The following is a 16,108-nucleotide window of genomic DNA, read 5'->3' on the forward strand; positions in this document are numbered from 1 at the left end:
ACATATATTCAAACTGTAGATGTACACACACCAACACAGTCTGGCACACACACATTCTGGTACATGCAGTCTTAGTCGTTTCTGATGTAAGGCCTCATTGATTCTGTCAACTATCTCAATTATTAATACCACATTAATAATCATCATTATTATTATTGTCCCTCTCCCTCTCTCTCTTCGTAGCTCTGTATGCCCAAAGGCCTGTCCTTCAGGACACAGGCAGACAGCCGCGAGCCCCAGTTCCACTCGTTCCTGATCACGCGGGAGGACGGCTCTCGCACTTACGGCTTCGTCCACACCTTCTACGAGGAGGTGACGTCGCCTCAGATCTGCTCGGCCATGCAGACCCTCTACCAGATGCACCAGGCCGAGAACCCTTCCTCCGCCACCCCCTCCTCCTCTTCCTCCTCTTCCTCCAGTATGGACTCTCTGGCTAGCAGCCTCGACGAAGCAGATTCTCCGTCTTCATCCTCGTGCCGGTCGGCGGCGTGCGGCGGCTACGACGCGTCGCGTGACACGCTCTATGTCTCCAAGGCGTTGTGTCTGATCACGCCCATGCCCTTCATGCACGCCTGCCGCCGTTTCCTGTCCCAGGTGCACCGGGCCGTCACGGCCTCCTTGCCTCCGCCCCTCCCCCTGGAGAGCTACGTGCACAACATCCTGTACGAGGTGCCCCTGCCCCCTCCGGGGCGCTCGCTGAAGTTCCACGGGGTGTACGAGCCCATCGTGTGTCAGCGTCCTGGGCCCGGGGAGCTGCCTCTGGCTGACTTCCCTCTGGGTCAGACCTTCCCTCTGCTGGGGGTAGAGAACCTGGTGCAGCTGTTCAACTGTACCCTGCTGGAGATGCAGATTCTGCTCTACTCACAGGGTAAGGGACGCTTATTATACATACACACACACACTCCTCTCTGCCTCTACATTCCTTGGCAGCAAGTTGTTGAGTGGGAGTTGCTTCTCCAGCCAGGTGGTATGGTGATGACAGATACCAGGTTGGGGGATGGTTCGGACAAGTCATTCCTCCCTATTCCTCAACACATCACCTCAGCTGGAGCCAATGGAACATGACTGGCTGTGTCATTACTGGGGTGTAATCTGTGGTCCAGGCCTGTCCTTGACTCCCTGGCCCAAATTAGTTTAGGATTAGACTACTGTAATCTGGGTGGGGTAGAGAGCTGTTCCTCTCCCTGGGACTGGAGCTATGCGGGTTGACTGACTGGACAGCAGCAGGGTAGTGGCTGGGATTAGAAAGCATGGTCAGTCAAAGGGCAAACGGCCAGACAGACAGTAGTCTGTAGACGTCAGGCCAAGACTGACTGTATCTGCCATAGACTTCACTGTAGATTACAGTAGACTACACTACAGGATGCCATTATCTGACTGTTGCAGAGAAAGAGACAACGAGAGAGCTTCTTGTGTGTTGAATGTTTGATTGGGTGGCCCTGGTCCATTGACATCCTTTTGGAGTGGAAACTAGTCTTGCATAATGAATGAATGGTTGTGAGTTTCCATTAAGTGGTTCTTGTTTTGTTTTAGAGTTGTTTGGAGCTTAATGTCTCTAATGTAATTATCTGTAATGCATGGGAGTTCATTAGTTGGGTTGATAGCAGTCAAACAAAGGGACTCCACTGTTACTAGCACCATGCCATTTCTGTCTGCTTGAGAGAAAAGCGACAGACGGGCCTCTCCCTCCTCCTACCACTCATCCTCATCCACCCCTTCGCTCTCATCCATCCCCACTCATCTATCCTTTGATGAGAAATTATCTCCCATGTTTAATTTATCAAACCAACTGTCAGAGGGAATCGCTTCTGAAACAAAATAATTTAAAACCTCTTTTTCCAAATGAAAAACATTTCCAGTAACATTTTAATGTTCCTCATTTTTCACTGGGAAGCGTTGGAGGCATCCCATCTAGCGCCTACCCTGCGACGCGGCTGCTAAAAGGCATTCTAATTTCTCTATAAGAAAGACAAGTTTGGCAATATATGATCCATCAACAACCCATGAATTTACAACAGACGGAACCTGCCCAGTGGCCACCGTGATCCTCGCTCACTCATTGGCCGAGACACGGGAAGGAAGTGACAAGCAGGCATTTAGTCCAATCCTGCAGCTCTGTGGAGGGCGTGGGTCTGAGATGTAATTAATAAGATGATTAATCAGTCATTTTATATTTTAGTCATTCCAGGAGCAGAGTTTTAGAGCAACATTATGAGGCCTCTTGGTGGTGTAGAGAGACTTTGCCATTTTTAAGCAACTTTCTGACAAGTCTACATTTCTCCATGGAGCTAAGCATTTTGACATGCAGTTGAGAGAAAGGTTGCTGTTTTAGAGCTAAAATCATTGTTTGGGGGAAAATTCTCCCTGACTTTTATTTTGGTGATTGTTAGTTCTCAAAGATTATATAATAACATATATAGCTCCAATATCTTCTAAACATACATTATATCTGGTTTAAATTGACACTGAAAGCGCTTTTCCATCCCAAACTTTAGGCGACCAGAAAAAAAAAAACGCTTAGGCGGCCTGCCCAAGGATTTCAATAGCAGAAAATTCCCTGCATTCATCCAGAGAGACTTAGTCAGTCAGAGCGCCCAGTAAGGTGGTTGATCAAAAGCATAGCGTTAGTATGAAAATGAGCGGACCTGGTTTCTGTTGTTAACCATTGTTGGCTTGTCTCTTCCCTTCTGACACTGTCTGATAGGGACCAGTCCCAATGACTGACAGTTTCACTATGAGTTGCCTCGTTTCATATGTTCAGCCTTGAAACACAGATGCCGATCTTTTGTCTCTTCTGTTCGCATTTTCCACTTGGCCTCCGCAGCATTGTGGTCAACTGTATCTGTATTGGACGTTTGCAGATGATGACAATTCAATGCATTCCCCTACTTATCAAGCAATAACATACAATATTTTACACAATACCCTCCATTGGAAAGCAGTATTGGAGGGTGCTGTGAAATAGAGTTGAACACTCCCATAATCTCTGCCTGAAATCACCCCCCCCCCCCCCCCCCCCCCCCCATGTAGTTCAGCTGAGGTCAACATCGGGCGGAGAGAATAATATTATTCCCCCATGAGCCTTTGCAGGGTGCTTTTGATGTTTTTCAGGTTGGGGAAAACTGGAGTCTGACAGCTGTGACGGGTTGAATATTAAATTAGGAAGAGCTGGTGTCAAATAAGCAAGGATGATGTATTAATGACGTCTGTCGAGACGCAGTGTATTCATATTCATGTAGGGGCTAAACAGGGCGGCAGGGTAGCCTAGTGGTTAGAGCGTTGGTTGCAAGTTCGAATCCCCGAGCTGACAAGGTACAAATCTGTCGTTCTGCCCCTGGACAAGGCAGTTAACCCACTGTTCCTAGGCCGTTATTGAAAATAAGAATTTGTTCTTAACTGACTTGCCTAGGTAAATAAAGGTAAAATAAACGTATCTTCACATAATACTTTCATAACAGTGGATGAGAGAGGAAGGAAAGTGGGGAGAGAGTTGCTGAGACATGAGTAAAGTACCGTGACTCATCCTTTAATGAGAATCACTATCTTTCTCCATCACAGAGCAGGCTGTGCCAAGTCAAAACCCTCAACATGCAGAGGCTTGTGATGTTTGGTTATAAACTAGGTTCTCCTGATTTTTGTTCTCTTATGTTCCTTGTTGTGGTTCTATTGCGCTGTTCATTTCAGAGAGACTGGTTTCCCAAAGGGAATGCCAAAAGGGCATGTTGGCAGCACTTTGAAGTAGTTACCGCTAAAATGATTGCAAGCGTTTCTTTGGTAGACTAGAAGCTGAAGGGCAAATTGGTGCATTTATGCAATATAAATACATGGGTATTAGTTTGCTGTGTAGTTTCCTTTATTTTATGCATTGCTTAAGTGAAGCCATGTAAAAGTCCCAAGTTATCTGCAGCTCTACTAGGTTTCCCCTCATACATAATTGAGTATTGCAGTGTGAGCGTTTGGCTTGTGTACGGTCAGTGTGTTATTGTACGGGTGTGTGGGTGTGCAGTGCACCACAGATGAGCTAGAAAGTTTACTCAGCAACTCTCACACTCCTTTTAGTTCTCTTTCTCTCGGTTTCTCCCACTCTTTCTCACTCCGTCTCGCTCTTTCGCTACCACACTTTCTCTGTGTGTTGGTCTTCATCTCATTTCTCTGTCTCCCTTTTCTTATCTGGGATCCAATCATATAATGCGTTACTGTGATCCTCAAACCACACTTTCACAGTGCCTCTACATGACTCTCATTCCATTTTCTGCGTGTCCTGTGGTGCAAATCTTTTGAGGGTATTATTACTCCTATCTGTCTTTAGTCATCCCCATGGGAGGCAGGATGATATATATGCACTGCTCAAAAAAATAAAGGGAACACTTAAACAACACAATGTAACTCCAAGTCAATCACACTTCTGTGAAATCAAACTGTCCACTTAGGAAGCAACACTGAATGACAACACATTTCACATGCTGTTGTGCAAATGGAATAGACAACAGGTGGAAATTATAGGCAATTAGCAAGACACCTGCAATAAAGGAGTGGTTCTGCAGGTGGTGACCACAGACCACGTCTCAGTTCCTATGCTTCCTGGCTGATGTTTTGGTCACTTTTGAATGCTGGCGATGCTTTCACTCTAGTGGTAGCATGAGACAGTCTACAACCCACACAAGTGGCTCAGGTAGTGCAGCTCATCCATGATGGCACATCAATGCGAGCTGAGGCAAGAAGGTTTGCTGTGTCTGTCAGCGTAGTGTCCAGAGCATGGAGGCACTACCAGGAGACAGGCCAGTATATCAGGAGACGTGGAGGAGGCCGTAGGAGGGGAACAACCCAGCAGCAGGACCGCTACCTCCGCCTTTGTGCAAGGAGGAGCAGGAGGAGCACTGCCAGAGCCCTGCAAAATGACCTCCAGCAGGCCACAAATGTGCATGTGTCTGCTCAAACAGTCAGAAACAGACTCCATGAGGGTGGTATGAGGGCCCGACTTCCACAGGTGGGGGTTGTGCTTACAGCCCAACACCGGTGCAGGACGTTTGGCATTTGCCAGAGAACACCAAGATTGGCAAATTCGCCACTGGCGCCCTGTGCTCTTCACAGATGAAAGCAGGTTCACACTGAGCACATGTGACAGATGTGACAGTCTGGAGACGCCGTGGAGAACGTTCTGCCTGCAACATCCTCCAGCATGACCGGTTTGGCGGTTGGTCAGTCATGGTGTGGGGTGGCATTTCTTTGGGGGCCCGCACAGCCCTCTATGTGCTCGCCAGAGGTAGCCTGACTGACATTAGGTACAGAGATGAGATCCTCAGACCCCTTGTGAGACCATATGCTGGTGCTGTTGGCCATGGGTTCCTCCTAATGCAAGACAATGCTAGACCTCATGTGGCTGGAGTGTGTCAGCAGTTCCTGCAAGAGGAAGGCATTGATGCTATGGACTGGCCCGCCCGTTCCCCAGACCTGAATCCAATTGAGCACATCTGGGACATCATGTCTCGCTCCATCCACCAACGCCACGTTGCACCACAGACTGTCCAGGAGTTGGCGGATGCTTTAGTCCAGGTCTGGGAGGAGATCCCTCAGGAGACCATCCGCCACCTCATCAGGAGCATGCCCAGGTATTGAAGGGAGGTCATACAGACACGTGGAGGCCACACACACTATTGAGCCTCATTTTGACTTGTTTTAAGGACATTACATCAAAGTTGGATCAGCCTGTAGTGTGGTTTTCCACTTTAATTTTGAGTGTGACTCCAAATCCAGACCTCCATGGGTTGATACATTTGATTTCCATTGATCATTTTTGTGTGATTTTGTTGTCAGCACATTCAACTATGTAAAGAAAAAAGTATTTAATAAGAATATTTCATTCATTCAGATCTAGGATGTTGTTTTAGTGTTCCCTTTTGAGCAGTGTATGTACAAAGTATTTAGTCAGCCACCAATTGTGCAAGTTCTCCCACTTAAAAAGATGAGAGGCCTGTAATTTTCATCATAGGTACACTTCAACTATGACAGACAAAATGAGAAAACAAATCCAGAAAATCACATTGTAGGATTTTTAATGAATTTATTTGCAAATTATGGTGGAAAATAAGTATTTGGTCAATAACAAAAGTTTCTCAATACTTTGTTATATACCCTTTGTTGGCCATGACAGAGGTCAAACATTTTCTGTAAGTCTTCACAAGGTTTTCACACACTGTTGCTGGTATTTTGGCCCATTCCTCCATGCAGATCTCCTCTAGAGCAGTGATGTTTTGGGGCTGTTGCTGGGCAACACAGACTTTCAACTCCCTCCAAAGATTTTCTATGTGGTTGAGATCTTGAGACTGGCTAGGCCACTCCAGGACCTTGAAATGTTTCTTACGAAGCCACTCCTTCGTTGCCCGGGCGGTGTGTTTGGGATCACTGTCATTTTGAAAGACCCAGCCACGTTTCATCTTCAATGCCCTTGCTGATGGAAGGAGGTTTTCACTCAAAATCTCACGGTACATGGCCCCATTCATTCTTTCTTTTAAACGAATCAGTCGTCCTGGTCCCTTTGCAGAAAAACAGCCCCAAAGCGTGATGTTTCCACCCCCATGCTTCACAGTAGGTATGATGTTCTTGATGTTAATAAAGTTTGAAATATCCAATAAATGTTCTAGATGCAACTCAGCATTCTTTGTCCTCCAAACACGGTGAGTTGAATTTTTACCAAAAAGTTCTATTTTGGTTTCATCTGACCATATGACATTCTCCCAATCTTCTTCTGGATCATCCAAATGCTCTCTAGCAAACTTCAGACGGGTCTGGACATGTACTGGCTTAAGCAGGGGGACACGTCTGGCACTGCAGGATTTGAGTCCCTGGTGGCGTAGTGTGTTACTGATGGTAGGCTTTGTTACTTTGGTCCAAGCTCTCTGCAGTTCATTCACTAGGTCCCCCCGTGTGGTTCTGGGATTTTTGCTCACCGTTCTTGTGATCATTTTGACCCCACGGGGTGAGATCTTGCGTGGAGCCCCAGATCAAGGAAGATTATCAGTGGTCTTGTATGTCTTCCATTTCCTAATAATTGCTCCCACAGTTGATTTCTTCCAACCAAGCTGCTTACCTATTGCAGATTCAGTCTTCCCAGCCTGGTGCAGGTCTACAATTTTGTTTCTGGTGTCCTTTGACAGCTCTTTGGTCTTGGCCATAGTGGAGTTTGGAGTGTGACTGTTTGAGGTTGTGGACAGGTGTATTTTATACTGATAAGTTCAAACAGGTGCCATTAATACAGGTAACGAGTGGAGGACAGAGGAGCCAACCTCTTGTGACTAGGGTGCAGTATTTTCCTTTTTGGAAAAATAACGTTCTCAAAGTAAACGGGATATTTTGTAAGGACAAGATGATATAATATACATATAATTGACAGCTTAGGATAGAAAACACTCTAAAGTTTCCAAAACTGTAGAAATATTGTCTGCGAGTATAACAGAACTGATATTGCAGGCGAAAGCCTGAGCGAAATCCAATCCGGAAGTGCCTCATGTTTTGATAGCTCTGCGTTCCAATGCATCCCTATTGAGCAGTGAATGGGCTATCAACCAGATTACTTTTTCTACATATTCCCCAAGGTGTCTACAGCATTGTGACGTAGTTTTACGCCTTTATGTTGAAGAATACTCGTAAGCGGCTACAATGTGTAAGTGGTCACCTGATGGCTCTCAGAGTGATTCTCTGACATAGTTGAAGTGTACCTATGATGAAAATTACAGGCCTCTCTCATCTTTTTAAGTGGGAGAACTTGCACAATTGGTGGCTGACTAAATACTTTATATATATATATATATACACACACAGTGCCTTGCGAAAGTATTCGGCCACCTTGAACTTTTGCCACATTTCAGGCTTCAAACATAAAGATATAAAACTGTATTTTTTTGTGAAGAATCAACAACAAGTGGGACACAATCATGAAGTGGAACGACATTTATTGGATATTTCAAACTTTTTTTAACAAATCAAAAACTGAAAAATTGGGCGTGCAAAATTATTCAGCCCCTTTACTTTCAGTGCAGCAAACTCTCTCCAGAAGTTCAGTGAGGATCTCTGAATGATCCAATGTTGACCTAAATGACTAATGATGATAAATACAATCCACCTGTGTGTAATCAAGTCTCCATATAAATGCACCTGCACTGTGATAGTCTCAGAGGTCCGTTATAAGCGCAGAGAGCATTTTGAAGAACAAGGAACACACCAGGCAGGTCCGAGATACTGTTGTGAAGAAGTTTAAAGCCGTATTTGGATACACAAAGATTTCCCAAGCTTTAAACATCCCAAGGAGCACTGTGCAAGCGATAATATTGAAATGGAAGGAGTATCAGACCACTGCAAATCTACCAAGACCTGGCCGTCCCTCTAAACTTTCAGCTCATACAAGGAGAAGACTGATCAGAGATGCAGCCAAGAGGCCCATGATCACTCTGGATGAACTGCAGAGATCTACAGCTGAGGTGGGAGACTCTGTCCATAGGACTACAATCAGTCGTATATTGCACAAATCTGGCCTTTATGGAAGAGTGGCAAGAAGAAAGCCATTTCTTAAAGATATCCATAAAAAGTGTAGTTTAAAGTTTGCCACAAGCCACCTGGGAGACACACCAAACATGTGGAAGAAGGTGCTCTGGTCAGATGAAACCAAAATTGAACTTTTTGGCAACAATGCAAAACGTTATGTTTGGCGTAAAAGCAACACAGTTGAACACACCATCCCCACTGTCAAACATGGTGGTGGTGGCAGCATCATGGTTTGGGCCTGCTTTTCTTCAGCAGGGACAGGGAAGATGGTTAAAATTGATGGGAAGATGGATGGAGCCAAATACAGGACCATTCTGGAAGAAAACCTGATGGAGTCTGCAAAAGACCTGAGACTGGGACGGAGATTTGTCTTCCAACAAGACAATGATCCAAAACATAAAGCAAAATCTACAATGGAATGGTTAAAAAATAAACATATCCAGGTGTTAGAATGGCCAAGTCAAAGTCCAGACCTGAATCTAATCAAGAATCTGTGGAAAGAACTGAAAACTGCTGTTCACAAATGCTCTCCATCCAACCTCACTGAGCTCGAGCTGTTTTGCAAGGAGGAATGGGAAAAAATGTCAGTCTCTCGATGTGCAAAACTGATAGAGACATACCCCAAGCGACTTACAGCTGTAATCGCAGCAAAAGGTGGCGCTACAAAGTATTAACTTAAGGGGGCTGAATAATTTTGCACGCCCAATTTTTCAGTTTTGATTTGTTAATAAAGTTTGAAATATCCAATAAATGTCGTTCCACTTCATGATTGTGTCCCACTTGTTGTTGATTCTTCACAAAAATATACAGTTTTATATCTTTATGTTTTAAGCCTGAAATGTGGCAAAAGGTTGCAAAGTTCAAGGGGGCCGAATACTTTCGCAAGGCACTGTGTGTGTATGTGTATATGTATGTATATATATATATATATAACATCATTACAATTTCAACTGCAAGCACCCCTGTTCTGTTCCTAATGACTTGTTTGTAGCTAGGCCTCAAAATTGAGAATTCGAGGCGCAGACACTGGCTAATGGACACACACACACACACACACACACACACACACACTGATGAATGGCCAGGTCTGGTGTGCTCTCTGCACAGTGTTAGTGTGTTATTAGTATGATTAGTTGCTCATGAGACCGAGGAGATGCTAAAGTGGAGCTGTTTTTCAGCTCTCTGAAAGAGCATCTGGATCCTTACAGCCACTCTGTCTAATACACAGTAACCGACCATTGGTCTCCGGAACAGAGAGTAGATATAGCCAGTCTTGATCTATCCTCTGTATTGGAATATATTGTATGTGCAGTGTTTAGTCCAGTGTAATGTCCAATGCATCTAGCTGTCTTTCCCTGACCTGAGACCTTGTATGCGTACGGGGGGAGGGGGCGAATTGGGAATAAAGAGAGGGTAAATTAGTGTCTGTCCGTCCATCTGTGTGTGAGACGCATGCGCTGGTCTCTATGGCAAGATGGTCAAGTTGCAGACAGACTTTGAGGCAAGGTAGATGCTCGCACACAGTCGCTCACACACAGTCGCTCACACACACGCAATATACAAATGCCAGGTCCCCTAGTTCTCTTGTAGAATGGAAATTGGCTAGGTCTTTGTTTAATGCTTTGTCGACCTTGAAAAGTGTAATGCATTTTGAATGAAAGTACACAGAACCTCTGTGCCTGAGCAGCGGCGAGAGTGAAAGCAAGCGAGTGAGGGATGGAGAAAAGGGTAGAGGGAGAGGGGTTGCGTGGATAAATTGGTATAGCGTGCCGTTTTATTATGGAGGTCAGTCAGGCTTGCGGTCTGATCATTTTATTCATATCTGATGATGGAACTCCTGAACCTCAGTACCAAAGCCAGGGTGAGACCACTGATCCTAATCTTTAATCAGGAACCAGTGCGGGCCAACACACACACGTACTGCACACACACGTACTGCACACACACACACACACACACACACACACACACACACACACAGAATGGTGATTTAAATTGAATCCATCAGAACAGAATTTCTTTCATCCCGTATTGCCCCCAGATTAAATTTTGATCTGTTGATTTAAAGTTATTCTCTGCACCTTCTTCTCTCCTCCCTCCTCTAACATCTCCCTTGTATTACCCCTCCCCCCTCCCGTCCACCTTTCCAATCACTCACTCCATCCCTCCTTTTTCCTCCACCTCTCCCCCTCCCAACTTCTCTCCCTTCCCTCACCCTACCTCTCTCCAGACTACCAGCGGTTGATGACAGTTGCGGAGGGCATCACCACCCTGCTCTTCCCGTTCCAGTGGCAGCATGTCTACGTGCCTATCCTACCCGCGTCACTGCTGCACTTCCTGGATGCCCCCGTGCCCTACCTCATGGGCCTGCAGTCCAAGGAGGGCACCGACCGCTCCAAACTAGAGCTGCCACAGGAGGTGTGTCTCTGTGACTGTGTGTGAGACTGAGTCTGTTTTTTTATTTGTAAGTGTGTGTCTCATGCAGTAGGCAGTTACAGTAAGGGCTCATTGTTGCTGAATGCACACTGTCCAATGCCATCCAACCCTGACTCTCCACAATGTGCCTCCCACGCACACAGACTGACTACATGCCTCCTATTCAGACTGAGCGGAAAGTGGAAATGCAGCTTTCAGACTCCTTATTGTAGAGGAACGTCTATTGAAAGTTTATTTTAGTCTATTGGAGATAAAAACCCAATATAAGTATCACTCGCAGCCCAATGTGTTTGCATAGCCCCCTATTGTTCTTTTGTAGAAGGAACTCAAACTGATATTTCTCTGGAAAGGCTCAAGCGACCTCCTCAGACAGTGAAAGTGATGGAACCCTCTGTGTGTGTGTGTGGACAAGATAAGACTCCTAATGGTCTGGAACATCCCAAAGAGATTCCCAGCTTCAGGGCTCTCCCTCACTCCCACCGCTCATTAATCTGGCCCATTCCGTATGGATGCTAATTATCTGAGTCAGTGCAGCATCCGATGGCGTTCCCTGGTGCTGCTCCTGCCTCCTCCTCACAATCCAATTTTCTGCCCTTTTGTGTTCCTCCGGATCCTCCCTTAAAGATCACACGGTGCCAAATGTTTTAATTTAGAAATATCTCCATTTCTGAATGATTCTTTGAAGTGAGGAGGATGACCTAGAAATGGATGGCTGAAAGCAAACGGAAAGAAGGGCAGGATCATAGAGAGAGGATGTGAATGAATGAATGAAATACTTTTTTTTAACCCTGGCTCTGTAGAAAGAATTCATCTCGTTTCCATTTCAAATGGCAGAACAGTAATTTGTCTCCTAATCATATTAGTCATGTTTGCATAGCAAACAAGTACATGCATACACTCATGAATACCAACCGTTTCATATCAGTTTGTCCATCTCGATCCTCCATCCTTTCTTATTAATGCGAAAGAGGAACCAATGTCTTTTAACCCGAAACTAGGCCAAACATTGTATGCCTGTACAATCACCCAGCGGGGGTGCGTGCTCCATTTTCCTCATCTCGTAAATCAGGCGGATGGCCTGCAGTCTTCTCCACTACCTAAATAAACCTCCGTTAAGCCAATCCATGTCAGGTCAGATCTGTGCACAGACGGCTGATTCAGCCCTCACAGAGCAATGCACATGGAGTCAAACCTGGACCCAGAAGTACACAGAGAAGAAAATGTTTTGAAATACACATCTAGAGCCTAGCAAATGCTGTTATAAAACTATAGTCAATTGGTGGAAAACCCAGCATTTCAGATGCCAGACAGACAGTAAATGCTAATGTCATGTATTCAGGTGTACAGGAACCCCTAGTCATCCTCTCACAGGGACAGTAGAGCCTGGAAGTATACACTATAACACAGCATGTGTATACCGTTCAAAAGTTTGAGGTCACTTAGAATTGTCCTTGTTTTTGAAAGAAAATAACATCATTGATCAGAAATACAGTGTAGACATTGTTAATGTAAATGACTGTTGTAGCTGGAAACGGCAGATTTTTTATGGAATATCTACATAGGCCTGTCATCAGCAACCATTACTCCTGTGTTCCAATGGCACGTTGTGTCAGCCTTTTAAAATTATCAACTTGGATTAGCTAATTGATCATTAGAAAACCCTTTTGCAATTGTTAGCACAGCTGAAAACTGTTGTTCTGATTAAAGAAGCAATACAACTGGCCTTCTTTAGACTAGTTGAGTATCTGGAGCATCAGCCTTTGTGGGTTTGATTACAGGCTCAAAATGGCCAGAAACAGAGCTTTCTTCTGAAACTCTTCAGTCTATTCTTGTTCTGAGAAATGAAGGGTATTCCATGCGAGAAATTGCCAAGAAACTGAAGGTCTTGTACAACGCTGTGTACTACTCCCTTCACAGAACAGCGCAATCTGGCTCTAACCAGAATATACAGTGCCTTGCGAAAGTATTCGGCCCCCTTGAACTTTGCAACCTTTTGCCACATTTCAGGCTTCAAACATAAAGATATAAAACTGTATTTATTTGTGAAGAATCAACAAGTGGGACACAATCATGAAGTGGAACGACATTTATTGGATATTTCAAACTTTTTTAACAAATCAAAACTGAAAAATTGGGCGTGCAAAATTATTCAGCCCCCTTAAGTTAATACTTTGTAGCGCCACCTTTTGCTGCGATTACAGCTGTAAGTCGCTTGGGGTATGTCTATCAGTTTTGCACATCGAGAGACTGACATTTTTTCCCATTCCTCCTTGCAAAACAGCTCGAGCTCAGTGAGGTTGGATGGAGAGCATTTGTGAACAGCAGTTTTCAGTTCTTTCCACAGATTCTCGATTGGATTCAGGTCTGGACTTTGACTTGGCCATTCTAACACCTGGATATGTTTATTTTTGAACCATTCCATTGTATATTTTGCTTTATGTTTTGGATCATTGTCTTGTTGGAAGACAAATCTCTGTCCCAGTCTCAGGTCTTTTGCAGACTCCATCAGGTTTTCTTCCAGAATGGTCCTGTATTTGGCTCCATCCATCTTCCCATCAATTTTAACCATCTTCCCTGTCCCTGCTGAAGAAAAGCAGGCCCAAACCATGATGCTGCCACCACGTTTGACAGTGGGGATGGTGTGTTCAGCTGTGTTGCTTTTACGCCAAACATAACATTTTGCATTGTTGCCAAAAAGTTCAATTTTGGTTTCATCTGACCAGAGCACCTTCTTCCACATGTTTGGTGTGTCTCCCAGGTGGCTTGTGGCAAACTTTAAACGACACTTTTTATGGATATCTTTAAGAAATGGCTTTCTTTTTGCCACTCTTCCATAAAGGCCAGATTTGTGCAATATATGACTGATTGTTGTCCTATGGACAGAGTCTCCCACCTCAGCTGTAGATCTCTGCAGTTCATCCAGAGTGATCATGGGCCTCTTGGCTGCATCTCTGATCAGTCTTCTCCTTGTATGAGCTGAAAGTTTAGAGGGACGGCCAGGTCTTGGTAGATTTGCAGTGGTCTGATACTCCTTCCATTTCAATATTATCGCTTGCACAGTGCTCCTTGGGATGTTTAAAGCTTGGGAAATCTTTTTGTATCCAAATCCGGCTTTAAACTTCTTCACAACAGTATCTCGGACCTGCCTGGTGTGTTCCTTGTTCTTCATGATGCTCTCTGCCCTTTTAACAGACCTCTGAGACTATCACAGTGCAGGTGCATTTATACGGAGACTTGATTACACACAGGTGGATTGTATATATCATCATTAGTCATTTAGGTCAACATTGGATCATTCAGAGATCCTCACTGAACTTCTGGAGAGAGTTTGCTGCACTGAAAGTAAAGGGGCTGAATAATTTTGCACGCCCAATTTTTTTGTTTTTGATTTGTTAATGTTTGAAATATCCAATAAATGTCGTTCCACTTCATGATTGTGTCCCACTTGTTGTTGATTCTTCACAAAAAAATACAGTTTTATATCTTTGTTTGAAGCCTGAAATGTGGCAAAAGGTCGCAAAGTTCAAGGGGGCCGAATACTTTCGCAAGGCACTGTATATGGAGAGTGGGAGGCCCCGGTGCACAACCGAGCAAGAGGACAAGTACATTAGTCTATTTTGAGAAACCGACGCCTCACAAGTCCTGAACTGGCAGCTTCATTAAATAGTAAACACCAGCATCCCGGAGTCGCCTCTTCACTGTTGACGTTGAGACTGGTGTTTTGGGTTTAATACTGACAATCACATACTGACCCACTTACCCAATACTCAATCTGTCCATGTCCAGTCCCCAACACACCCCTCCCTGAGTATCTATTAATTGAGCAATAGCTATGTTATAATTGTTGTATAAACTTCCATGTTATTCCAAACCTCTCTCTCTCTCTCCTAACAGGCTAACCTGTGCTTTGTGGACATTGACAACCACTGTATCGAGCTGCCTGAAGACTTCCCCCAGTTCCCTAACAAACCAGAGTTAATCCAGGAGCTCAGCGAAGTCCTCCTCCGCTACGGCATATCCCCAGTGGGGGGCGCTCCTCCAACCTCTGTCCCCACCTCCACCACCACCCTTGGGTCTGTCTCTACCCGTCACCCTGGTCTGAAGAGCCAACAGGCCCTGAGGGAGCTAGAGGACGATGGGAGGAATGGGAACCTAGGAGGGGAACAGTTAGCTGTGTTGGAGCTTCTCCAAGGGAATGCTACTCTGGACAGACTCCAGGCTCTGGCTAAGAGAATGGGGGTCCGTGTGGAAGCCCTGAGGGGGGTAGGGGGTGAGGGAGAGGCTCAGGGGGGGAGGACGGCAGTCGATGAGGAGGAGCTGAGGAACGCTAAGCTGAATGTACAGCTGAGGGAGGTGTTCGCTAGCAGGTTTACCATGATGTTCGCGGACTATGAGGCCTTCGTCATCCAGAGCGCTCCAGACCTGGAGTCCTGGCTCACCAACCGAGAGCAGATGCACAACTTTGATAAGGTGAGATGGGTTGACACACACAAACACACACACACACACACACACACACACACACACACACACACACACACACACTGTTTACCTTGATGTAACGGGCTGTTTATTGAGGCCTGTGTTGTGTGATAGTGGAAGTCCACTGGAGCATTATCATGTTTGTGAGATGCTGGATTAAATTATTACCTGAAACCCGTCCACTATGAAAATATTCCATTTGATAAATAAGTAAGACGAACACAGCTGGAGCTGTTAAGACACGGTATTGGCAATAACAATGTTTGCATTGATAAAATCATGGGGGAAATACATTCATATCAGCAAACAGCCAGATAACAGAGTTGGTTGGTGTGAGTTTATGCTACGTGCTGTGCACCCAGAGATGGGCAGTATTTCTGTTACATATTTCAAATACATGCATTTCAGTTACTTCTTAGTATTCAGTCATTTGTATTACAGTGGGCTGAACTGCACTCCAATGTACAGGGCATTCAGAACCCTTGACTTTTTCCATTTTGTTACGTTACAGCCTTATTCTAAAATTGATTAAATCAATAAAAATTCTCAGCAATCTACACACAATACCCCATAATGATAATGTGAAAGCAGGTGTTTTAAAGATAAAGAAACTGAAATAGCCTAAGTATTCAGACCCTTTGCTGTGAAACTC

At 44.9% G+C, this 16,108-nt stretch overlaps 1 protein-coding gene across 11 annotated transcripts in view; it reads left to right on the forward strand.

Moving 5' to 3' along the window:
* Window positions 1-16,108, forward strand: part of LOC110490319 (DENN domain-containing protein 5B) — a 77,335-nt gene that overhangs the window by 42,541 nt on the left and 18,686 nt on the right. For all 11 annotated transcript variants that reach the window (XM_021563632.2, XM_021563635.2, XM_021563637.2 and 8 more), the window contains 3 exons: window positions 184-868; window positions 10,769-10,956; window positions 14,869-15,444. In XM_021563632.2, coding sequence (XP_021419307.2) covers window positions 184-868; window positions 10,769-10,956; window positions 14,869-15,444 — 1,449 coding nt within the window. The remainder of the gene's footprint in view (window positions 1-183; window positions 869-10,768; window positions 10,957-14,868; window positions 15,445-16,108) is intronic.

The sequence above is a fragment of the Oncorhynchus mykiss genome, chromosome 15 (assembly GCF_013265735.2).
Source record: "Oncorhynchus mykiss isolate Arlee chromosome 15, USDA_OmykA_1.1, whole genome shotgun sequence".
In the NCBI taxonomy this organism is placed as follows: domain Eukaryota; kingdom Metazoa; phylum Chordata; class Actinopteri; order Salmoniformes; family Salmonidae; genus Oncorhynchus; species Oncorhynchus mykiss.